At 44.3% G+C, this 25,016-nt stretch overlaps 1 protein-coding gene across 1 annotated transcript in view; it reads right to left on the bottom strand.

The window, feature by feature from the left end:
- The window catches only part of cd109 (CD109 molecule), a 109,378-nt gene that overhangs the window by 37,171 nt on the left and 47,191 nt on the right, over nucleotides 1-25,016 (bottom strand). The window contains exons 21-24 of the mRNA XM_041207702.1: nucleotides 24,706-24,924; nucleotides 21,238-21,379; nucleotides 4,173-4,349; nucleotides 553-634 (exon numbers count right to left, since the gene is read on the bottom strand). Coding sequence (XP_041063636.1) covers nucleotides 553-634; nucleotides 4,173-4,349; nucleotides 21,238-21,379; nucleotides 24,706-24,924 — 620 coding nt within the window. The remainder of the gene's footprint in view (nucleotides 1-552; nucleotides 635-4,172; nucleotides 4,350-21,237; nucleotides 21,380-24,705; nucleotides 24,925-25,016) is intronic.

Here is a 25,016-nt window from a genome sequence, read left to right as displayed (position 1 = left end):
AGAATGAGACATCAAGAGCGAGGCAAGAGAGCAAGAACAAGAGCAAGACTAGAGAAAGTGAGAGAGAATGAAAGAGCAAAAGAGAGGTTGTGAGAGAACAAGAGTACCAGAGAGGAAGAGAAGGAAACAAGAGAAAGTGAGAGAACAAGAGGCAGGGAGAGAAAGCAAGAGAGAAAGAGCAAAAGACAAAAATGTTGTAACAAAAATAGAGAGCTTGGAAGTTAGACGTGAGAGAAAGTTCAGCTATCCAATAATCCAAAGTGTGGGCTTCAATTGATAGCTGGCAGCTAGTTTCTCTTTCTATTAAATCTCCTATTTAGAATGAAGTAAAGTGTTTCATATTTATTTATGGGAGTTGGTCATTCCTTCCTAGTGTATTCCCTACTGATAGTAATCCCCTCAATGTTCTTCAGTAATTAAACTGAAGAAAAATAGTTATAAATCTTGCAACAGCTTGTTGGGTTGGTTCCACAGTCAAGAGAATGAGATCTTTGTAGCCAGGGTTACAAATGGGAGGGGCCTTCAGTTATTTTCCACCAAAAACCTTCTTACCAAGTACTTCCAGAAGAATCAGAATTTCCAAAAGCGCTGAAGGAACCATCAGATCTTTGGTATGTCAACTCCCTTTGGTAACCTGAAAAACAAGATTGTTGCTTGAGAACTGGATTTAACATTAAGAAATTAGATCCAACCGTTGATTTGGCAGGGAGTCAGATATGAATGATATACTTGCATTGGAGGCAGTATAGCAAAGGTTCACTAAATTGGTCCCTGGGATGAGGGGGCTGTCCTATGATGACAGACTGAGTAAATTGGGTTGATATTCTCTTTGTTTAGAAGAATGAGAGGTGATCTCATTGAATCATACAAGGTTCTGAAGGGGCTTGATAGGGTAGACACTGAGAGATTGTTTCCACCGGTTGGGGAATCTAAAATGTAGGAGCACAGTCTCAGGATAAGGGGTCGATCATTTAGTACTGAGATGAGGAGAAATTACTTCACTCAAAGTGTTGTGCATCTTTAGAATTCTCTACCCCAGGGGGTTGTGGATGCTCCATTGTTGAATACATTTAAGGCTGGGATAGATGGGCTTTTGGTCTCTCAGGGAATCAAGAGAAATGGGCAGTGTGCAGGAAAATGGAGTTGATCCGCCATGATCATATCAAATGGTGGAGCAGGCACAATGAGCCATGTGATCTACTCCTGCTCCTATTTCTTGTGTTCTTATGGCTATTGTAGGTAAGAAAGCAATATAAAGAAATCGGCAGAGTAGGTATAATAATTAAATAGACACAAAAGAAACTTCCAAAGGTTGAATGATTTTTTATCGCACATACTTTACTATGTGCATATGAATTCACTCTAGAGGATCACTCGAGGTGAAAGTTAAAACTAAACATAGTTCATCTCTTCCTCTGACTGTGTCTCTGCTTCTCTAACGCTTAATTCTTTCTGTCACCATCCTTCTGTTTGTCTTTCCTCCATTCTCTATCTCCATATCATGATCACTCATTCACACTCGGGGGAATAGAAGATTCCCTCAGCTCACTAGCTGTTAGCAACCTTGGCAAACAGAATGGGAAGATCTTCTATAGTCACATTTCTAATGAAATTTCAATTACTTCTTCACATAGTTGTCTTTCCCATCTCACTAGAAACACAGTACAGTACAAGCAGCAAACTCCAGGAGCAGCAGCAAGTGCTGGGAACTCTCAGCAACAACTCTCATCCACCCATCAGCCGTGTGCTCTTTGACATTGACTTCCTGTCCAGCAATGCCACAAATTTCAATTCTTATTCTTATCTTCAAACTCCTTCACAGCCTAACCCTTCCCATATCTCTTACTTCCTCCAATCTTATAAGCACCCTGAGATCTCTGCATTCCTCCATTTCTAACCAGTTGAACATCGTCAATGTCCTTCACCCATTCCCTAAACCTCTCTCTTTAAGATGCTCCTTAAAGCCTACCTCTCTGATCCTCACTTGTCATAGTATCTCCTGGTGTGAATCTGCATCACGTTTTGTTTGATAACACTTCTGTGAAGCGCTTTGGGTAGTTTTACTCTGTTAAAGGTGTTACATGAACATGTAGTTTGTGTAACTTGCTATTTGCCTATTTCAGGCTCAGTCTTTCTCTATCTTTTTTTAATTCTGTCATAAGATGTGGGCATTGCTGGCAAGGCCCACATTTGTTACCCATTCCTAATTGCCTTTGAGCTGAGTGGCCTTTAGGCCATTTCAGCAAGCAGTTAGGAGTCAATGATATTGCTATTTGTCTGAAGTCGCATGTTAGGCCAAGTAAATAGTGAACCAAATGGGTTTTTACAATAATTGATGACAGTTTCATGGTCACCATCACTGAGACGAGCTCTCAATCCCAGGTTTAATAATTAATTGAATTTAAATTCCACCAGCTGCCAAAGTGGGATTTGAACCCATGGGGGGAGTTTTCTCCCCGTTGGGAGGGTTGTGTGGGACCGGGTGTGCGCGCAGTTGATCGCCGCCTGTGACTGGCAGGGCACTGCCATTTTACATGGGCGGGGCCAATTAAGGCCCGTCCAGCGTGACGCTCGCCTGGAAGCGCTGAGCGCTCCCCATGCGGGCGGGGGGTGGGGGGGGGCGGGGGGTGGTTAGTTGCCTGAGTTGGGGAGTGCGCTCATTTGTGCACGTGTATGAAAGAGCGCAGAAATCTCCCTGAGGCACAGGGAGATTAGTTTAAGTTTAAAAAATCTTAATAAAGGGAAAATAAATTTTTTAGGACATGCTCCCCTCATGTGAAACTCTCACATGAGCTGGGACAGGTCTATGAATTTTATTAAAAAATTTTTCAAAAACCGTCATGAAACCTCATCCCGCCCATGGATGAGGTCCCATGAAAAATGCCTGGGCCCTTCGCCTGCCCCGATAACCTTAAGGTTGGACGGGCAGCTCAGTTTATTGTGTTAATTGATAGTTAAGTGGCCTTACTAGCCAACTTGGGTGTGTGCCCGCCGAACCGAAAACCTAAATGACATGCGGTGATGTCAGGACGCACACGCCTGATGTCACCGCGCATCATTTTACGCCTTGGCGAGCGGGCCCCACCCCCGCTTGCCAAACCGAAGATTCTGCCCCATGTTTCCAGAGTCATAGCCTGGGCCTCTGGATCACTAGTCTAGCGATATGACTACAACACCACCGTCTCCCCCTTTTTCTCCCTCCCTCTCAGTAAATGTTCCATTTTTGTCATTCATCTGCCTACGTAATGCCTATCACACAGAGGCATTTACTGAGTTAGTTTGGTTAGCATTTCTCAACCCCACCCCCCCCCCCCCCAGAACACCCAACAGGACTGCAGCCAACATTCACTGAGTCAGGCACAAGGACTGTGTTGTGGTTGAACAGGCCAGGCTTTGAGGAGATGTTTCAAGATGCATGAGAGAACCTAGCAATGAAGGTGTAAGCTGAGAAAGATAACGCAGGAAGGGTTAAAGGAGTGAAAAGCTTGCATTTATATAACACCTTTCACAACCTCAGGGCATTTTACAGCCAGATATGAAGCACAGTCACAGTTATAAAAATTTGCACACAGCAAGCTCAAAGAAGCAGCAATGAGATAATAAACTGATATTTGTTTATTCTTATTATTTATTTATATTTATTCTTGAATCAAAAGCAGACTGCCAAGGGCACTGGAGAGAACTCCCCTGCTCTTCTTTGAAATAGATCTTTTACATCCACCTGATGAGGCCTCAGTTTAATGCCTCACCTGAAAGGGGGTACCTCCGACAGTACAGCACTCCAGTAGAGAGTCAACCTAGAGTCTGCTCAAATCTCTAGGAGGGATCTTGAATCCACAACCCTTTGACTCAGAGGTAAGAGTACTGTCCACTGAACCACCACTGACACTGTTGGGCTTGGGCTGGGTCTAAAGCAATGAACTACTGCAAAAAAGCTGTGTGGTCTTCCTGTTGGAGGCCTGGTAGATCTGGAGCCATAACCCCAAAGCCTTGGAGCACGCATGTGCGAGAGGGAAATTGGATTTAGGGGCTTCACTGGGAGTCGGGTTTGAGGAGTAAAAGGCTCCAGAGTACGAGGCTGAGGCAGACTGTTGACATGTTCCTGAAAGTGGCTCTCAAAGATAAAAGGCTCGTGAGAACCACAGTCATGATCATCACAATGCAAAACCCACCTTGGATCATGTATGACAAAGCTTTCTCCTTAATCTCTTCATTCACTTGATTTATGGCTGTGAAGTATTGTAAAATGTAGACATTCGGAGCAAATCTGATCATGTTTTGTTCGCCACATCCATAAGGCATCTGGAGCAGATCCTCTAAACCATTGATGGAAGGTCCAAGGATATCACCTGAAAGAAACAACTGATTCTCATAATCCATTTAGTTGCTATTTGAACTGCAATTGCCACATGTTGGCCCAGTTCCCAGAAAACGCAAATCCTGCTATAAATAAAGTACAAATCTAGACATAAAATATACATTTTATAAAATGGTCTCTTGAAGTATCAAATTAAGCCATGAAGAAGAGGCTACACTGCACAGACACAATGTGGATAACAAGTTAGGCAGTGGATAGAACGGACAGGAGATTCCTTGTTACCCAACCGCTAGCGATCAATTTCCATCTGGTTATTCCCTGAATAGGCAGGGTTCTGAGCAGAGTGCAGATGATTCCCTCGGGGAGTGAGGGGCAGAGGCTGCTTGCCCAGACGCTGAAGTCCCAGCATGCTGCTTAATGATTTATTTACTCTAATGGCAGGTTTCTTTCTCTGGGTGACTGGCTCAAGTGGCCATTCTTCAGGTGGTCAACTCTGAGAGCAAGTGGGGTGAGCACACATTATCAGCAAGCTTTGCTCAATAGAGGTCACGGGTGTGAAATCAGGGGACAGAGGTACCAGGGGATGCAGGTACCAGGGGACCCAAGCGTATAGAACCCAATGCACCAGGTGACTCAGGTATATGGTGGTCCAGGCACTTAAGTATAATAGGGCCCAAGTGTAAGGAGAACTTCACCATGACATGTTCCAGCCAAAAAAAAATGGGAGGGTTTGGCAGGGTGGGGGATGGAGGGTGGAAGAATCACAGAATCATAAATCTTTACAGTACTGAAGGAGGCCATTTAGCCCATCGAGCCTGCATTGGCCCTCTGAAAGAACATTTGACTAGTCCCACTCTTCTGCCTTATCTCCTAACCTTGCAGATTCTCTCTTTTCACATTGCAATCCAATTCCTTTTTGAATACCTTGAACGAACCTGCCTCCACCATATACAAACATCCAAACAAATGAAGATGGAGCAGGAGTAGGCCACTCAGCCCCTCAAGCCTGCTCCTCCATTCAATAAGATTATGGCTTATCCAATTGTAACCTCCTGCCTACCCTCGATAAATTTTCACCCTCTTGTTAATCAAGAATCTATCTAGCTCTGCCTTAAAAACATTCAAAGACTCTGCAGCCACCGCCTTTTGAGGAAGAGAGTTCCAAAAACTCAAAACCCTCTGAGAAAAAAAATTTCTCCTCTTCACTGTTTTAAATGAACAACCCCTTATTTTTTAAATCGTTACCCCTAGTTCAAGAATCTCCCACAAGAGGAAACATCCTCTCCACATCCACTCTGTCAAGACCGCTCAGGATCTGAAAGGCTTCGATTAAGTCTCCTCTTACTCTTCTAAACTCCAATGGATACAAACTCAACTTGCCCATCCTTTCTTCATAAGACAACCTATCCAATTCTGGTATTCGTCTAGTAAATCTTCTCTGAACTGCTTCTAATGCATTAACATCCTTCCTTAAATAAGGATACCAATACTGTACACAGTACTCCAAATGTGGTCTCACCAGTGTCCTGTACAACTGAAGCATAACCTCCCTACTTCTGTATTCAATTCCCCTCGCAATAAATAACATTGTATTAGCTTTCCCAATTATGTGCTGCACCTGCATTCTAGCCTTTTCTGATTCATGCAGTAGGACACCCAGATCCCTCTGAATCTCAGAGCTCTGAAATCTCTCATGATTTAGATAATATGCGTCCTTTTTTTTCTTCCTGCCAAAATGGACAATTTCACACTTGTCCACATTATACTCCAATTGCCAGGTCTTTGCCCACCCATAACCTATCTATGCCATTTTAGAGCATCCTTAAGTCCTCTTCTCAACTTACATTCATACTTACCTTTGTGACATCATCACATTTAGCAATCATACCACCTGTCCCTTCATCCAAGTCATTTATATAAATGGTTAAAAAGTTGAGGCCCCAGGACTGCTCCCTGTGGCACCCCACATATTACACCCTGCCAACCAGAAAAAACCCATTTATGGCTACCCTCTGTTTCCTGTTAGCTAGACGATCTTCTATCCATGCCAACATGTTACCCTCTACACATTGAACTTTTACTTTTCACAATAACCTTTGATGTGGCACCTTATCAAATATCTTCTGGAAATCTCAGTACATCCACCAGTTCCCTTTTATTCACAGCACGTGTGAATCCTTTAAAGAACCCCAGTAAATTAGTTAAACATGATTCCCCTTTCACAAAACCATGTTGACTCTGCCTGGTTGCCTTTACTGTTTCTAAGTGCCCTGCCATAACATCTTTAATAATAGCTTCTAACAGTTTCTCTATGACAGATGTTAAGCTAACTGGCCTGTAGTTTCCTGCTTTCTGGCTCCCTCCCCTTTTGGAATAAAGGAGTTACATTTGCCATTTTCCAATCTAATGGGACCTTCCCTGAATCGAGGGAATTTGGAAAATTAAAACCAAGGTATGGACTATCTCACCAGCCACTTCTTCCGAGATCCCAGGATGAAGTTTATTAGAACCTGAGGATTTGTCAGTCGCAGCTCCAACAACTTTCTCAATACAACTTCCCTGATGGTTGTAATTTTCCTGAGTTCCTCCCTCCCTTCCATTTCCTGATTTACAGCTATTTCTGGGATGTTCTATGGTTCCTTGTATCCTCTATCGTGAAGATCAATGCATAATACCTGTACAATTCATCTGCAGTCTTACTTTCCATTATTAATTATGCAAACTCACTTTCTACAGGACCATCACTCACTTTAACACTTTTCTTATTTAAATATCTATAGGATCTCTTACTATTCATCTTTATATTTCCAGCTAGTTTTCACTCGTACTCTAACTTTTCCCTCCATATTAATCTCTTTGTCATTCTTTGCTCATCTTTATATTCTGTCCAATCTTCGGACCTGCCACCCAACCTTGCGCAAGTATAGGCTTTTTCTTTAGTCTGATACTGTTGTTAGTTTTTAGTTAACCACGGATGGTGGGTCCTCTCCTTGGAAGTTCTCTTTCTCTTTGGAATGTATCTATTCTGTGTATCCTGAAATATCCCTTTAAAAGTCTGCCACTGCATCCCTACTGACCGACTTCTTAACCTAATCTGCCAGGTCACTTTGGCTAATTCTGCTTTCACGCCCTTAAAATTTCCCAGCCATTTAAAATAAAGCTGCAATTACACAGCAAGATCCCGCAATGAGACAAATGATCAGATCAGTATATCAGTATATTCAGTATATATTCAGTATATCAACTATTTCAGTTATATCGGGCGAGGGATAAATACTGGCCCGGAGAACGGGGAAATGTCCTCTGGTCTCCTTCAAAATAGCGCTGCTGGATATTTTATCGAGCAGACAGGATTCTCAGTTTAAGGCGGCAACTCCGAGAGCACAGCACTCCCTCTGGGAGCAACAGGGGAGGTTTTTACCCTCAAGTTTTTGGAGCAGCTCCTGAAACCATGACCTTCTGGCTCAGAGGCGAAAGTGCTGCCCACTCAGCCAGGGCTGACACTGAAAAATGCAATAAAGAGTTTTCAACTGTAGATATTAATCAAGTGTCCTTGGACGAAAAGTGTGGAAAGTACTATATGGAAGGGCCTAAGCTGACGAGAGCTCTCCAGCTAGAGTTACCTAAGCTAATCCCACTTTCCTGGCTCGAACACTGGCCCATTTATATTTCAATTATGTGGTGGCTCCCAAGGGAGTCAGTAACTCATGTGATAAGCCTTTAAGGATGCTGGAGCCTAGGCTTTAAAGGGAAATGGGGTCCCATGCAACAATGTAGTTCAGGATCATTTGTTTTCCATTGGAAGCCTCCACATTGCGATCACCCAGGCACAAGATTCTGCTGAGAAAGAGCTTCCGTAGTGTTTGGGCAAACGCTGCTGAGGTCAGTGATAGATGCTCAACAAATATTTACTGCACAGGAAGAGCTTTCTTAGCAGCTCCCATGGCTTAACTGTTCTGCCTGAAGAGAGAGATGATGATGATGAACCAGGGTTGCATTCCGTGGAATTCTGAAGGTCAATGGGTGACTTGACCGAGATTTTCAAGATATTAGGTGGAACAGGTAGGGTAGATCGGAAGTAACTATTACCTCTGGTTAGTGAGACTAGGATGAGTGGGGCATAGTGTAAAAATTAGAGCCAGGCATTTCAGGAGTGAATTTAGGAGACACCTTTACACACAAAGTGGGGAAATGTTTGGAACTCTCTTCACGAATGGCAAGTGACGCTAGATCAATTGTTACATTTTAAACTGAGATTGATTAATTTTTGTTGACCAAAGGGATTAAGAGATATGGGGTAAAAGCAGATATAAGGTCATAATAAGTTAAGAAATAGAAGCAGGAGTGGGCCATTCGGCCCATCGAACCTGCTCTACCATTCAATAAGATCAGATTGTGGCCTCAGCTCCCCTTTCCTGCCTGTCCCCTTAGCCCTTGACCCACAAAATTTGTCTAACTCAGCCCTGAATACGTTCCATGACCCAGCCTCTTCTGCTCTCTGGGGAAGAGAATTCCAAAGCCTAACTGCCCTCAGGGAAAAAAAAGGGAGATTCCTTATTTTGAAAAGGTGCCCCCTAGTTCTAGATTCCCTGAGGAGTGTAAGCATTCTCCCAGCATCCACCCTGTGAAGTACTCGAAGAATCCAATATGTTTCAATAAGATCACTTCTCATTCTTCTACATGTCAATGAGTATAAGCCTAACCCACTCAGTCTTGCTTATAACACGTTTGTCCTAAGATTCAGCTAAGTTAACCTTTTCTGAACCGCTTCCAGTGCAATTATATCCCTCCGTAAGTAAGGGGGGCCATAACTGTACAGAATACTCCAGTTGTGGTCTCACTGTAGCAACACTCCCCTACTTTTATGTTCCATTCCCCTTGCAATAAATACCAACATTTCATCCACCTTCCTAATCACTTGCTGTACCTGCACGCTAGCTTTTTGTAACTCATGTACCAGGGCATCCAGAGTTCTGCAGTCTCTCTCCATTTAAATAATAAGCTGTCCTTCCATTCCTCCTGCCAAAGTGGACAAGTTCACACTTTCCCATTTGTACTCCAGCTACCAAATTTTTGCTCATGCACTTAACCTATCCATGTCCCTTTGTGTCCTCTTCACAACTTGTTTCCCCACCTATCTTTGTGTCATCAGCAAATTTAACAACCATATATTCTGTCCCTTCTTCCAAGTCATTGATATAGATTGTAAAATAGTTTAGGCCCCAGCACAGATTCCTGAAGCACTCCACGAGTTACAGCTTGCCAACTCAGAAATGACCCATTTATCCTGACTCTCTTCTTCCTGTTAGTTAACCAATCCTCTATCCATGCTAACATTTAACCCCAACGCCATGAGCTCTTATGGAGTTAGGTCTCAGGTCAGCCACGATCTCACTGAATGGTGGAACAGGCTTGAGAGTTAAATGGCCTCCTCCTATTCCCTAAGTTATTACTTGGCCTGGAGGTTGCTAAGAGCTTTGTGTTAGTGTTCATGTAGAAAGCTACAATGTCAGCGGAACAGCATTGTTCCAACAGAGATCTGTGCATCAGTGGAAGGATGAGAAAAATCTTATGCATCCATGACACTCTGGCCCGAAGGCTCATCATGTTGGAAGGGTTGTGTGCCTTAACCAAAGTGGCGCCGGAGCCCCGATTCCACCCACAAACCCGGCACCCACCACTTTTCCCGGGGGTGGGGGTGGAAAAACGGGAGCAGGAGGAATTTCACATGCCTGCGGTTCACATCATGGTCCGCACTTAAAAAGTGCAGCTACCTTCAATCAGAAGCAGTTTTCGTTACCCAGATTTTCAAAATACAACTCTTGGGCTTTTGACATTTGAGGAAACAGTCTAAAGCTGCTGGAGCTATTTGTAAAGGTCACCTACACTCTTGGAGAGCTAGGTATCCCTTAGGGATTTTTAAGGGTAGACATGAATGTGTGTAAAAAGCAGATAAGGTCTGTGGAGCTGTAAAGCTGCAATTTAAACCCCCTGCCCTTTAAATTTTGAAATAACAAACAGCTAGCTTTAAGTTGCTTGCAATTTCAATAGATATTTGTTGATATAAACCTGAGTGCTATCATTATAGTATCATATCTGGTTGACTGCTTCCACAACCTATCATTATCACAGTTGAGATCCTGTAAGTTCACAGTTTGACTGAAGCTCCAAGTGGTTATAAAGAGATTAGCTGTCTTTGATGTGGGGTTATGAATACAAAAGTTTGTTTTCATAATGGATAAAATACCTGAAGGGATTTAAATGTATTGAATGGGCTTTTTATCAATGAGAGCGTTTTCTTTAATATAGAGAAGTTTATGATATATTTTTTTAAATTCGTTCACAGGATGTGGGCATCGCTGGCGAGGCCAGAATTTGTTGCCCATCCCTAATTGCCCTTGCTCAGAGGGCACTTAAGGGTCAAGCACATTGCTGTGGGTCTGAAGTCACATGTAGGCCAGACCAGGTAAGAACAGCAGATTTCCTTCCCTAAAGGACATTAGTAAACCAGATGGGTTTTAATAACAATCGGCAATGGTTTCATGGTCATCATTAGACTTTTAATTCCAGATTTTTATTGAATTCAAATTCCACCATCTGCCATGGTGGAATTTGAACCCAGGTCCCCAGCTCATTACCCTGGCTCTCTGGATTACCAGTCCAGTGACAATACCACTGCCTCCCCTAAATGGATGCTTAGAACTTGATTTTATTTTATCTCACTGCAGCTCCTGAGATCTGCTCATGGTAGATACTGGATGAGTTGGCACGAAGGATGCAAAGGCAAAGGGCGGAGAGTGGTGAGTCAAGGGTTGGCATGAGTTGGCACTAAGCTAGCATAGCGGTTATAAAGGGCCATGGGGTGAATGGAGGCATAGGTTGGCATGGAGGATCTGAGGGACAAATGGGGTGGGTAGAGGGGCATGAGTTGGCATGGACGGGACATGGGAGATGTGTGCAGGGTGAGGGGGTGAGAGGAGTGAGAGCCAGAAGGCTGTTTTTTTTTTGTTGTACTGTTATTATTGCAACTGAGACAAAGTCCCAGAGCACTGAAGCAAGCCATTTAAACAGCCTTGTCTCGGCACTCAGCCACAATGTGGCTGCCCCTGTACTGTTTCTGGGGACAGCAGGCTAGATTCCAGTTAACACCCACCCTCCCAGAACAAAATCCAATGGGTCAGAGCAGTTTCTCCTGACTTGTGTTGACAGAGTTGGGAAATTTCCTAACTCCACGTACCCGACTCAGGAGCAAAAATTTGGGCCTCTGTTTATTCATTGGCTGCTGGTGTCAGAACGTGTTGTCAAAGAGATCCTTTATAGTCTTATTTGCATTTTTTTTACTATTCATTTCACGGGATGTGAGTGTCCATGGCTGGCCCAGCATTTATTGCCCATCCCTAATTTGCCCTTCTGAAGGTGGTGGTGAGCTGCCTTCCAGAACCACTGCAGTCCATGTGATGTAGGTACACCCACAACGCTGTTAGGGAGGGAGTTCCAAGGATTTTGACCCAGTGACAGTGAACGAACAGCCAATATATTTCCAAGTCAGGATGGTGAGTGGCTTGGAGGGGAACTTCCAGGTGGTGGTGTTCCCATGTGTCTGCTGCCATTGTCCTTCTAGGTGGTAGAGGTCGTGGGTTTGGAAGGTGCTACTGAAGGAACCTTGGTGACTTGCTGCAGTGCATCTTGTAGATGGTACACACTGCTGCCACTGTGCATCGGTGGTGGAGGGAGTGAATGTTTATTGTGGTGGATGGGGTGCAAATCAAATGGGCTGCTTTGTCCTGGATGGTGTTGAGCTTTTGAGTGTTGTTGGACCTGCATTCATCCAGGCAAGTGGGGAGTATTCCTTCACAATCCTGACTTGTGCCTTGGAGACGATGGACAGCCTTTGGGGAGTCAAGAGTTGACTTATTCCCCACATAATACCTAGCCTCTGACCTACTCTCGTAGCCAATGTATTTATGTGGCTCATCCAGTTCATTTTTTGGGTCAATGGTAACCCCCCGGTTGTTGATAGTGGGGGATTCAGTGACAGCAATGCTATTAAATGTCATGGGGAGGTGATTGGGTTTTCTCTCATTGGCGATGATTATTGCCTGGTACTTGTGTGGTGCGAATGTTACTTGCCACTTAACAGCCCAAGCCTGAATATTGTCCAGGTCTTGCTGTAAATGGACACAGACTGCTTCAGTATCTGAGGAGCCATGAATGGTACTGAACATTGTGCAATCATCATTGAACATCCCCATTTCTTACCTTGTGATGGAAGGAAGATGATTGATGAAACCACTGAGAATGATTGGGCAAAGGAGTCCCTGAGGAACTCCTGCAGCAATGTCCCGGGACTGAGATGATTGACCTCCAACAACTTCCTTTGCCTAGGTGTGACTCCAACCAGTGGAGAGTTTTTCTCCTGATTCCCATTGACTCCATTTTTGCTCGGGCTCCTTGATGTCACACTCGGTCAAATGCTGCCTTGATGTCAGGAGCAGTCACTCTTACCTCACCTCTGGAGTTCAGCTCTTTTGTCCATGTTTGGACTAAGGCTGTAATGAGGTCAGGAGCTGAGTGGCCCTGGCAGAACCCGAACTGAGAATCAACGGGCAGGTTATTGCTGAGTAAGTGCCATTTGATAGCACTGTCAACCACCCCTTCCAGTGCTTTGCTGATGACCGGGAGTGGAATGATGGGGCAACAACTGGCTGGGTTGGATCTGTCCTGCTTTTTGTTGACAGGAAATACCTGGGCGATTTACCATGCTGGGTTGCTGGGTAGATGCCAGTGTTGTCGCTGTACTGGAACAACTCAGCTAGAGCGTAGCTAGTTCTTGACCACAGGTTTTCAGTATTATTGCCAGAATGTTGTCAGGTCCCATAGCCTTTGAAGTATCCAATGCCCTCAGCCATTTCTTGATAACACATGGAATGAATCAAATTGGCTGACAACTGGCATCTGTGATGCTGGGGATATCAGGAGGTGGCTGAGATGGATCATCCTTTCAGCACTTCTGACAGAAGATGGTTGCAAATGCTTCAGCCTTGCATTTTGCACCGATGTGCTGGGCTCCCCCATCACTGAGGATTTGTGGAGTCTCCTCCTCCAGTGAGATGTTTAATTGTCCATCCACCACCATTCATGATTGGATGTGGCAGGACTGCAGAGTTTAGATCTGATCTGTTGGTTGTTGGATCCCTTAGCTCTGTCTATTGCATGCTGTTCCACTGTTTAGCAATCAAGTAGTCCTGTGTTGTAGCTTCACCAGGTTGACACTGAATTTTTAGGTATGCTTGGTGCTGCTCCTGGCATGCCCTCCTGCACTCTTCATTGAACCAGGGTTGATCCCCTGGCTTGATGGTAATGGCAGAGTGGGCTGTGTGGTTGTATACAATTCTGCTGTTGCTGATGGACCTCAGCCCCTCGTGGATGCCTTGTTTTGAGTTGCCTGATCTGTTTGAAATCTATTCTATTTAGTAGTGACACACAACATGATGCAGGGTATCCTCAATATGAAGACAGTATTTTGTCTCCACAAGGAATGTGCAGTGGTCACTCCTACCAACACTGTCATGGACAGATTGGTGAGGGCAAGGTCAAATAGATTTTCCCTCTTGTTGGGTTTCCTTGCACTTGCAGCAGGCCCAGTCTAGCAGCTATGTCCTTTAGGACTCGGCCAGCAGTGGTGCTACCAAGACACTTTTGGTGATGGACTTTGAAGTCCCCCACCCAGACAACATTCTGCGCCCTTGTCACCCTCAGTGCTTCTTCCAAGTGGCGTTCAACATGGAGGAGTAGTGATTCATCAGCTGAGGTTGGGGAAGGGATGCTGAGTGGGAGGATTGGAGGTAGGTGGCAATCAGCAGAAGGTTTCCTTGCCCATGTTTGACCAGATACCATGAGACTTCATGGGGTCTGGAGTCGATGTTGAGGACTCCCAGGGCAACTCCCTTCCGACCATATATCACTGTGCTGGCCACCTCTGCTGGGTCTGTCCTGTCAATGGGGCAGGACATATCCAGGCTTTGTGATGGTGGTGTCCGGGACATTGTCTGTAAGGTATGATTCTGTGAGTATGATTATGTCAGACTGTTGCTTGACTAGTCTGTGAGACAGCTCTCCCAATTTTGGCACAAGCCCCCAAATGTTAGAAAGGAGGACATTGCAGGGTCAATAGGGTTGGGCGTGCCATTGTCGTTTCCACTGCCTAGGTCAATGCCAGGTGGTCCGTCCAGTTTCATTGCGTTTAGACTTTGTAGTGGTTTGATATAACAGAGCGGCTTGCTAGGCCATTTCAAATAGTCAACCATGTGGGAGTCACTTTTAAGGCAGATCAGGTGAGGACAGCAGGTTTCCTTCCCTAAGGGTGTTAGTGAACCAGATGGGTTTTCACGACAATCGACAATGGTTTCATGGTCACCGTTAGACCAGCTTTGAATTCCAGATTTATTAATTGAATTTAAATTCCACCAGCTGCCATGGTGGGATTCAAACCCATGTGCCCCAACCCTTAGCTGGGCCTTTGGATTACTAGTCCACTGACATTCCCCCCACACCACTGCCTGCCCATCTGGACTTTCAGAGTTTAAGTATTTACTTAAGCACCTAACTCCATGCATCTGCCTTTACCTCATATTCCCTGATGACTTCCTCCGGATAGTCGGAATGCTTGCCTGGTTAAGGTGCACTCTCAATGTGCAATTATGCTCCGCCAAAATGGAAGTTCTAGTTTGAACGTAGAACCAGGCAGAAATCATTCAGCTCCTCCGGCCTGCTTCACCATTCAAGTTAGATCAGGATTGATCTGTATCTCAGATCCATTTACCAACCATTGTTCCATATCCCTTGCTGCATATTTGACTCTGAGATGAACTTCCCTAACTACCAACACCATCCCTCTCCCTGGCAACATTAAGCCAGTCTGCTCGCAACCTTGGTGTAACATTTGTTCCTGAAATGACCTTCTGACCTCAAATTCCTATCATCACTAAGATGTCTACTTCCACCTCCCTAACATCGCTCACCTTTGCCCCTGCTGCAGAAATTCTCATTCATGCCTCTCTTAGATCTAGACTTGACTATTCTAACAAACTCCTGACTGGTCCCCACATTCCACCCTCTGTAAACTTGATGTCGTCCAAACCCTGCTGCCTGTGTCTTAACTCTTACCAAAACCTGTTTACATATCATTCCTGTGCTCATTGAACTCCATTAGCTCTCAGTCAAGCAACATCTTGATTTTAAATCCTCATCCTCATTTTCAAGCCTCTCCATATTTTGCCCCTCCCTATCTGTTAATTGCCCCCATCCTTACAATCCTCCAGGTATCTACAGTCATCTCGTCCTGTCCTTTTGAGCATCTCCAATTTTAATTGTTCCATCACTGGTGGCCAAGACTTCAGCTTGCCTGGGCCCCAAGTTCTGAAGTTCCCTCCCTTCCCCTCTCTGCCTCTCTAGCTCTCTTTCCTACTTTAAACCTACGTCTCTGACCAAGCTTTTAGTCATATTACCTAATGGGCTGGTTTTGAATGGAAGATGGGACCCAGGTCCAGAGGTCCTCCTCCCGTTTCTGAGAGATCCCATTTTTGCAGGTAAGCGAAAGGGTGTGGTACATGACTCAAACACGAGGGAATCACAAACTCAACAGAGCCATCTGACCTCAGTGCTGTGTTCAAGCTGACCCCATTTTACTGGAGCAACGGCCTTAACCCACAGTGTGGGAGTCACAAATTTATGGAGCCAACATAAAGGCTCTGGAAGGTTGGATAAGGTATGGAGAAACATAGAAACATAGAAGCATAGAAAATAGGAGCTGGAGTAGGTCATTCTGCCCTTCGAGCCTGCTTTGCCATTCAATATAATCATAGCTGATCCACTATCTCAATGTCATACTCCCGTGCTTTCCCCATACCCCTTGACACATTTAAAGTCCAGAAATATATCCATTTCCTTCTTAAATATATTCAGTGACTTGGCCTCCACAGCCGTCTATGGTACAGAATTCCATAGGTTCACCACCCTCTGAGTGAAGAGATTTCTCCTCATCTCAATCCTAAATGGTCTACCCCATATCCTGAGTCTGTGACCCCTTGTTCTAGAACACCCAGCCAGATGAAATATCATTCCTGCATCCGGTCTGTGAAGCTGTCAAATTATTTCAATCCCCAGCCCTTTAAAAATTTGAAATAAAAACAGCCAGCCTGTGTCACTGAGAGTTGAAAACATTTGTTTTAGCAGTTACAACAGCTGTTTGTTGACATCCCAAGGGCCATCATTAAACATTATTAATGGTTGGCTGATTTCCACAACCCACAATTATCCCAGCAGGGTGCTGTAAGTTCACAGTTTGTTTAACAGCTTAAAGAGGTTGTTAAATCATTAGCTGTCTTTGATGTGAGGTCATGAATACAAGTCTGTTTGTTTAGATAAGGCATTAAGTATTTGAGTGGCTTTTTGAAATTTTTAATGGGCATTCATGAATGGCAGTTTTTTTATTATAACGAAGGCTGTTATAGATATTTAGACCTTTATTTTATTCCATCTCAACATGGCTCCTGATGTCTGCCCATGGTGCTACTGGGTGATTTGGCATGGAGGTGTAAGGGCAAAGGGTGGTGGCTGGGATATGGGTTGGCATAAGTTGCCATTAATTTGGCATGGGGGCTATTAAGGCATCATAGGGTGGGTGGGGGCATGTGTTGGAATGAGTTGGTAACAAGTTGGCAATGGGGCTATATGAGGGCATAGAGATTGGGGCACAGGTTGGCATCAGTTGACATTATGTTGGTAAAGTGACTATAAAGGGCCATGTGTGAGTGTGGCCATGGTTTGGCATGAATTGCCACATATGGCATTGGAAATGGGTGGGGGGGGGGGCGCGGGGGTGGTGAGTGGGCGTGAGGCCTATAGTGGGCCTAATATTTAACAAAATAACTGGGATGATCTCGGGGAACTAAGGCAGGCCTTTTAAATGGCTCACCTCATCACTCAGTAGCCCCTGTGACTACCTCCGATCTGCATCCAGGAATGACAACGTCACTCTATCCCGCCCCCAAACAAAATTCAGGTCTGATGGGGCACCTTTTCCCGAGGCAGGTGTGGCATCCGGGAAATTTCGCAACTCAAGCTACCCGCCTTAGGAGTGAAGGTCTGGCCCAATATCTCCTGATGTGACTCGGTGTCATTTTTTAAAAAATGATCCTGTGAAGGCCCTTGGGATGTTTTATTACATTAGAAGCACTATGTAAACATCAGTTGTTGCTGCTGTTTTTGATGCCCTAACCCAACAAAAATCTCAATCTTGAAATCTCCAATTGACCCAGCATCCTATTTGGGGAGAGAGTAACTTTTGCGCCACTCAAGTGCCCGGTGGTGAGTATCTCCAACAAAAGAGAATCTAACAATCTCCCATTGACATTCAATGGCATTACCATTACTGGATGTCCCACTATCAACAGCCTGAGGGTTACTGTTAATCAGAAATTGAACTGGACCAGCCTTATAAATACTGTGCCAGCAAGAGCAGCTCATGCGCTGGGAATTCTGCAGAGAGAACTCATTTCCTGATTCCCCAAAGCCAGTCCACCATCTACAAGGCACAAGTCAGGTGTGCGATGGAATACTCTCCACTTGCCTGGATGAATGCAGCTCCAATAATGCTCAAGAAGCTTGACACCATCCAAGACAAAACAGCCCGCTTGATTGGCATCCCACCCACAAACATTCACTCCCTCCTCCACCAATGCACAGTGGCAGCATCTATAAGATTCACTGCAGCAACTCACCAAGGCTCCTGAGGCCGCACCTTCCAAACCCATGCCATCTACCACCTATAAGGACAAGGGCAGCAGGCACGTAGGAACACCAGCACCTGGAAGTTCCCCTCCAAGCCCCTGACTTGGAAATATATCACCGTTCCTTCATTGTCGCTGGGTCAAAATCCTGGCACTCCCTCCCTAACAGCATTGAGGGTGTACCTACATCACAAAGACTGCAATGGTTCAAGAAGGCGGCTCACCATCACCTTCTCAAGGGCAATTAGGGATGGGCAATAAATGCTGGCCCAGCCAGCAATGCCCACGTCCTGTGAAAGAATTCTTTAAAAGTTCCAGGTTTCCACTACTCTTTGTGTTTGGAAGTGCTTCCTGACATCACCACTGAACTGGCTGGTTCTAATTTTAAGATTGTGCACCTTGGTCTGAACATCTTAAGAGAAGAAAACATTTCTCTGCATCTACCCCATCGAATCCTTTCAACATATTAATTATTAAACTGCCTTCAGATCACCCCTCAATCTTCTATACTCAAGGGACTGCCAGGAAAATTTCATGAAATCTGTTCACAAAAGTTAAGCTTTGAAGCCCTGGTGCTACATAAACTGATCTCGAGGTGGAGATGTGGGCACAATAACTGGCTTCAACATTCCTGAGCCAGGGATTGGGTAAATTGATCAGGGTTCCCACTCCCGCTGGCTGTCCAGTTACCCTTGCTGGATATTGCACCCATGCCTGTAGGCATCAGGATCAGGTGCTGCTGTGATGTGCCCCACAGTTGAATTACAAAGAAGGGCCATTTGAGCAGAGTACTAGAGAGGGACAAGCAACATTCATTGAACTGCAGCCAAGCAAGAAACAATGCCATCAGGTGAGGACAGGGAACAGTGACAGACAAAATGAATAGAAAATAGACTGAAAAATGTTCTGCATCTGGCCACCACAGTCTAAATAAAATGATTGTTTTGAAATGAAATAGATTAGACACAGATGGGTCTCAGAAAAACATTGAATTCAGAAGAAAGAAAAAATGTTTCTTTGTAACAATAAATTATTTCGCCCAAAATAGACCTGTTAGTTTGAGAACGATATGCAGATGAAAAACACATGCTCCTTGAAACAGGAAGTGCTGCTGGTGATTAGAAGATGAAGCCAAGTAAATTAGACACTAGATCTATCAGTAATCTGCTGAGACTCTTCCATCTTATGCCTAATTCTGTTGTTGCATGCACTTTTTGTGTCATGAACTTGTCAACAACGCTGGCTTTGATTTCAACTGTTTCAACCATTCAGGGGATGGACAACAATGGATGGTGTTAGTTGGCATTGTGGCAGATTCCCACTCCGTAGGTATTATCACCCTCCCTTTCAACACCATTGACACTCCCTCTTCAAAAAAACTGTCCTCAACCCGTTACACAGTATTTATGGCACAGAAACAGGCCTTTCAACCCAACTGATTTATGCTGGTGTTTATGCTCCACACAAGCCTCCTCCCATTCTACTTTATCTGACCCTATCAGTATATCCTTCCATTCCTTTCTCTCTCATGTGTTTATCTAGCTTCCCCTTAAATGCTTCTATTCTGTTGACCTCGATTACTCCCTGTGGTGGCTAGTTCTTTATTCTCACCACTCTCTTAGTAAAAAAGTTATGCCTGAATTCAACATTGTATTTATTAATGGCTATCTTATAGTGACCTGGTTCTGCCACTGCAAATGGAAACAACTGCTCTCTGTCTACCCTATTAACACCTTCAATAGTTTTATTGACCTCTATTCAGTTACCTCTTAATCAATTCTTTTCTAGAGAAAAAAGCCCCAGCCTATTTTGCCTTTGAAGACTACAAAACTGTCCCAAACTTCTCCTTACGAAACAGAGGCCCACCTTTAAGTGGTTGAATTCTCAACCAGGCTTCTGCCTTTGACATAGATTTGACTGGACTTAATGAAAATCATATTCGTGGTTCATTATTCCTCTTTGAGATCTCTGCAGCTTTCAACAGCTTCTCCTCTTGTCCACATTGGTTGGTACACAATCAACCCCCAGTCTCAACCTTCAGTCACTTTTATCTTGCAGGAGCAAGACCCTCCAAAGGCACATTTGAGTGGCTTGCTAGTGTCATTTCAGAGGGCAAGAGTCAGCTATGTCAGTGCGGGGCCTGATTCAAATGCTGACCACACTGGATGAAGATGGCAGATTTTCTTCCCCCAAAGAACCATTTGGGTTTTCAGCACTTTGAGAGCTTCATGCTCACCATTACTGATGCTAGCTTTTTAAGTCCAGATTTTTTTTTTGTTTACTTGATTAATTGAATTCAAATTAACCCTACCGACCGAATGTGATTTGAACATGCATCTCTAGACCAATAGTACAGGGCGCTTAATTACTAGTCTAGTAAAATAACCAGTTACCATACCTGTGTAAGGATAAATTATGAGGGGAGATCTGATCAAGGTATTTAAAGTGTTAAAACGGTTCAATTGGGTTGATATGGAAAAACTATTTCCTTTGGCGGGGGAAATCAAGGACGAGGGAACATAATCTTAAAATAGACACTCATTCCACACTAAGGATAGTGGGAACCTGGAACTCCCCCCACTGCCCCCCCACCCCAAAAGACTGGGGATGCTGGAGGTCAAGAATGAGATTTATAAATTTCGGAAGAAGAGTCATATTGGACTCCAAAAGTTAATTTTGGCCGGGATTTTCCAGCCCGGTTGCAGACAGGACCCGCTATGGGTGTGGTGGACCCCCAGCCAGAAGCCCATTGACTTGCGGTGGGACAGGAAGATCCCGGTGTGGAAAATTCCGGCATTTGTTTCACTTGCTATAGCTGCTGCCAGGTCTGCTGAGTTTTTCCAGCACTTCCTGTTTTTGTTTCAGATTTCCAGCATCTGCAGTATTTTGCATTTATTATCGATAGAGTTTTGTTGGTTAACGGTGTCGAGGGATATGGAGCTAAAGCAGGTAAATGGAGTTGAGGTACAAATCAGGGTTTGGTCTAATTGAATGGCAGAATGGGCTTGAGGGGCTGAATGGCCTTCACTAGTTTGTTATACTTCTAGTTCATTCTCTGCCTCACCGAGAGCAATGCTGGGGGGAGATCCGGAGGATGTTTGGTTAAGTAAAGCAGCCAGAGCTTCTTACCGATCACAGTGACATGAGCAATTTCACTGCCATTCACCACGTTATCCGGAAAGGTAAACTCCACCTCCTTGGACCAAAGCTGTCCCCCAGCTTTTGGGGCCACAAAGAGTGACTGAGAGAAAGACTGCTGTATTCCTTCCGCCTAGAGACAGACAGGGAAGTGCATTGTTAAACACCTTCAGGTAAGGATAAGCCGCACTCTACAAATCTAGAATAATAAAGAAAAGGGAGACTTTTGGTCAGTAGGTAACTTCTAATAAGCAAATCAAAGGGTCGATGATGTTTATAGAGCAAAGAACAATATAGAACAGCAGGAGGTTGTATGGCCTGTGCCAGTTCTTGGGTAGAGTTATCCAGTTTGTCCGGCCCTGCACCTCCAACTCCCCCACCTCCTACCACCGCCCCCCCCCCACACCACCCCCCCACCACCCCTCCCACTGCCACACCTGCTCTTTCTCCTTCATCCTGTATTTTTTCCCTCTTCAAATATTTATCCAATTGCCTTTTGAAAGTTTGAATCTGCTTCCAGCGCATTTTTCAGACAGTTCATTCCAGGTCGCAACAGCTCGCTGTGTAAACATACTGACCTCGTCCTGTGACTGGTTGTTTAACCAAGAGAGCTTAAACTTGAGTTCTTCTGGTTACCAACCCACTGCAAACAGTTTCTCCTTATTTACTCTATCAAAGTCACTCAGGGTTTTAAACAAAGCTGTCAAATCTCTTCTTAACTTTAAATCAGATCAAGACTGATCGAGGTACATGGTACTGTTTCCTGCTCTAACCCATTCCTTTCTAAAATCTGTGAAGAACATTGAGTTCAGGGTTCATGTTAATATGTTAGAAGTAATTGTTAGATCTGGGAAGATTGAAGTTTAATTGTAGAAAATTGGATAAATGCAACTAAAGCAGCTTGGAGTCTATTACATTTAAAAGGTTGGGGCCATCTTGACTTAAGGGGTTAACAGCTAGAAAGGTAAGAGCCATGAAACAGCAGGTGGATTTACTTAGCTGGAGAGGTGGAGACATGGTGTCTACACTGCTTACAAAGAAGTGCAGTCCAGAGAGATGTTTTGTTTCAGGAGGTAGAGCTGAATTAGTTCAAAAGCATTCAGTGAACCTTGAAAGGTTACATCATCATGGGACGGGCAGAGCTTAAGAAGTTTCTCTGGTTTCAACTTAGAAGAGTATTCAACAGCAGGGTGCCAAAGAAGCACTCCTGTTAGTAGGTTCTAGGCAGTTAGGGCTCAGAGAAGCCCAGGGTAGCTGAGAAGGTGGAGGTGGGTGACTGGTTCCATGCCAGGCAGGGCTAAGAGAAGCCTGGGGAGCCACTAATAGCTCGGTGCAGCTAGGAGACTGGAGCTCAGACAAGCCCAGGGGCAGTGTCAGCTTAGTAAGGCTGGTAGTCTGAGAAAGAGCTGCAATTGTGCTGCTAATTAGATGTTTGCTTAAAACTATGGAATCTTGTGGCTTTACCCTCCTAGTGGGTAACTGGAATTTCAAACTTTGTCTACTTTAAACAAAAAGTTACTGGTTTACTAACCAGATCGTAACTGACCTCAAAAATGTACAGCCTCTTACCATCCTTGTCTTCCAATAATCTTCTAGCTTTCAAACCTCAAGTTGCCTGTTATTCAATCACAACATCCTGATTTATTCCTCTATTTTTCTTTTGCCATCTTACATTGAGTCCCCAGCAAGGAAAGAGGCCATTGGGCCCAGTGTTTATGCTTCATTCAAGCCTCTTCTCTGCCCTCCTCATACCCTCCCATCAATATATCCTTCTATTCCTTGCTTCCTCCTATATTTCCCCTTCACTGGAAACCAGATTTTGGCTCTTACACCTGGATTTTCGAACTTTAATAAAAGGTTTATAACCAGATACTCATCCAGTCTTGCTTTGAAAGAGTTACACCGGCAGTTTTTCCCACATACCCACTAGTCTGGGTTAAGGGATTAGCCATAATCTCTAGGGTCGCTTGAGGCTACTTATAAATTTAAACCTAGGCTAGCGCTCATGCTCCAATTTAAACAACAGTCTTATGTCTACATTATCTGAAACTCTCTGAGCTTATTAGGGGATTTGCGCCATGCAACATCTATAACACATTTGCAAAATTTGGATCAACTCAACCTCCTTATTGTTGCCCCTTTTAGGTAAATACAGCAGCAAAGATCTGTAATGCATTCGACACGGTCCGTAGAATCTAAATATGCAGCCAGGAAATCCAAATCCCAAAGCATTAATGGCAGGAATTCCAAAATCCTGGTCAGAGCTTCAGGTTCAATGAGCTCCAATGAGCTGAAGGTTGCTCAGTGCTCCTCATGGCTCGGTTGGTAGGTCCCAGCCCTCTGAGTCGGAAGGTCATGGGTTCACATAGCCCTCCTGAGACTTGAGCACGTAATCTAGGCTGGCGCTCCAATGCAGCACTGAGGGAATGCCGCACTGTCAGAGGTGACGGCTGTCCAATGAGACATTAAACTGTGGTCCCATCTGCCCTCTTGTGGATATAATAGGTCCTGTAGCACTTTCAAAAAGGAGCAGGGGAGTTCACTCGTGTGTCCTGGCCCTCAACCAACATCAGAAAAACAGATGGTCATTATCTCACTGTTAATTGTGAGAGCTTGCTCTTAAATGGTCTGCTTTATTTCTTACATTACAGAAGTAATCACAGTGAAGAAATATCTTCTTTTCAAAACTCTTATCTCCCCTAGGCTTCGTTTGCCAATTATCTTAAATCTGTATCTTCTGGTCACCAAGCCCCTTCCCATTGGAAATAGTTTTAACATTGTGGAAGACAAATTTACAGTTATACCGTGTAAAACTGAACCATAAATTTTCCCCCCTCATTGTTACTACTCTCACCATAAAAATCTTCAAAAACTTTTAAGTTTCTCTTTATTTACCTATCTAAACCCCTCTTAATTTACAAACACCTCTATTAAATTTCCCCTTAATGTTCACTGCTTTAAGGAGAACAACCCCAGCTTCTCCTGTCTCTCTACACATGAAGACCCTCGATCCCTGGTAACTATTCTAGTAAATCACCACTGCACTCTCTCCCAAGGCCTTAACACCCTTCCTAAAATGCAGTGCCCAGAATTGGATACAATACCCCGACTGGGGCCTAACCAGTAATTACATAACAGTTTAGCACAACCTCTTTGCTTTTGCATTATGTTCCTTTCCATATAAAGCACAAAACATCCTTTATGTTTTTTAATGGCCTTCTCCATGTGTCCTGGCACCTTCAGAGAATTGTGTCTGTGCAACGGAATCAAGGGATAAGCGGACAGGGCGGGGGAACGGACTTGAGGCGGAAGCTGAACGATGATTTTACTGAATGATGGAGAAGGCTTGAGAGGACGCATGGCCTATGCCTGACCCTATTTCTAATCTTCTTAACCTACTGTGTTGGCCGTCGGAAAAGAAAAAGCCAAAAAAAAAAACTTATCAAATCAAAACTATACCTTCACTAAAATGTACTTGGTGACGGAGTCGAACGCGACTTCAGACATGGCCTTGACTGTGACAGGAATCTTCCCCAGGCCCTTCAGTTTAATAGGGAAATAAAACACATGGGAGTCTTGACTCAGCACCGAACCTTTCTGCCTGTTGGGGGCAGAATCCTTCTCGTCTGGTATGATGACGAAATCAAATAAATCATTCATCTCAACTGTCACCCAAACCTGTGCATTTAAAAAAAAATAGATAGTTATTCATCTGGCTTTCAGCTTTTTATTCCCAGATTTATTTATCTCTGTGAAACTGAGTCCAAATC

The sequence above is a fragment of the Carcharodon carcharias genome, chromosome 2 (assembly GCF_017639515.1).
Source record: "Carcharodon carcharias isolate sCarCar2 chromosome 2, sCarCar2.pri, whole genome shotgun sequence".
In the NCBI taxonomy this organism is placed as follows: Eukaryota; Metazoa; Chordata; class Chondrichthyes; order Lamniformes; family Lamnidae; genus Carcharodon; species Carcharodon carcharias.
This window is presented reverse-complemented; position numbering and strand designations above follow the sequence as displayed.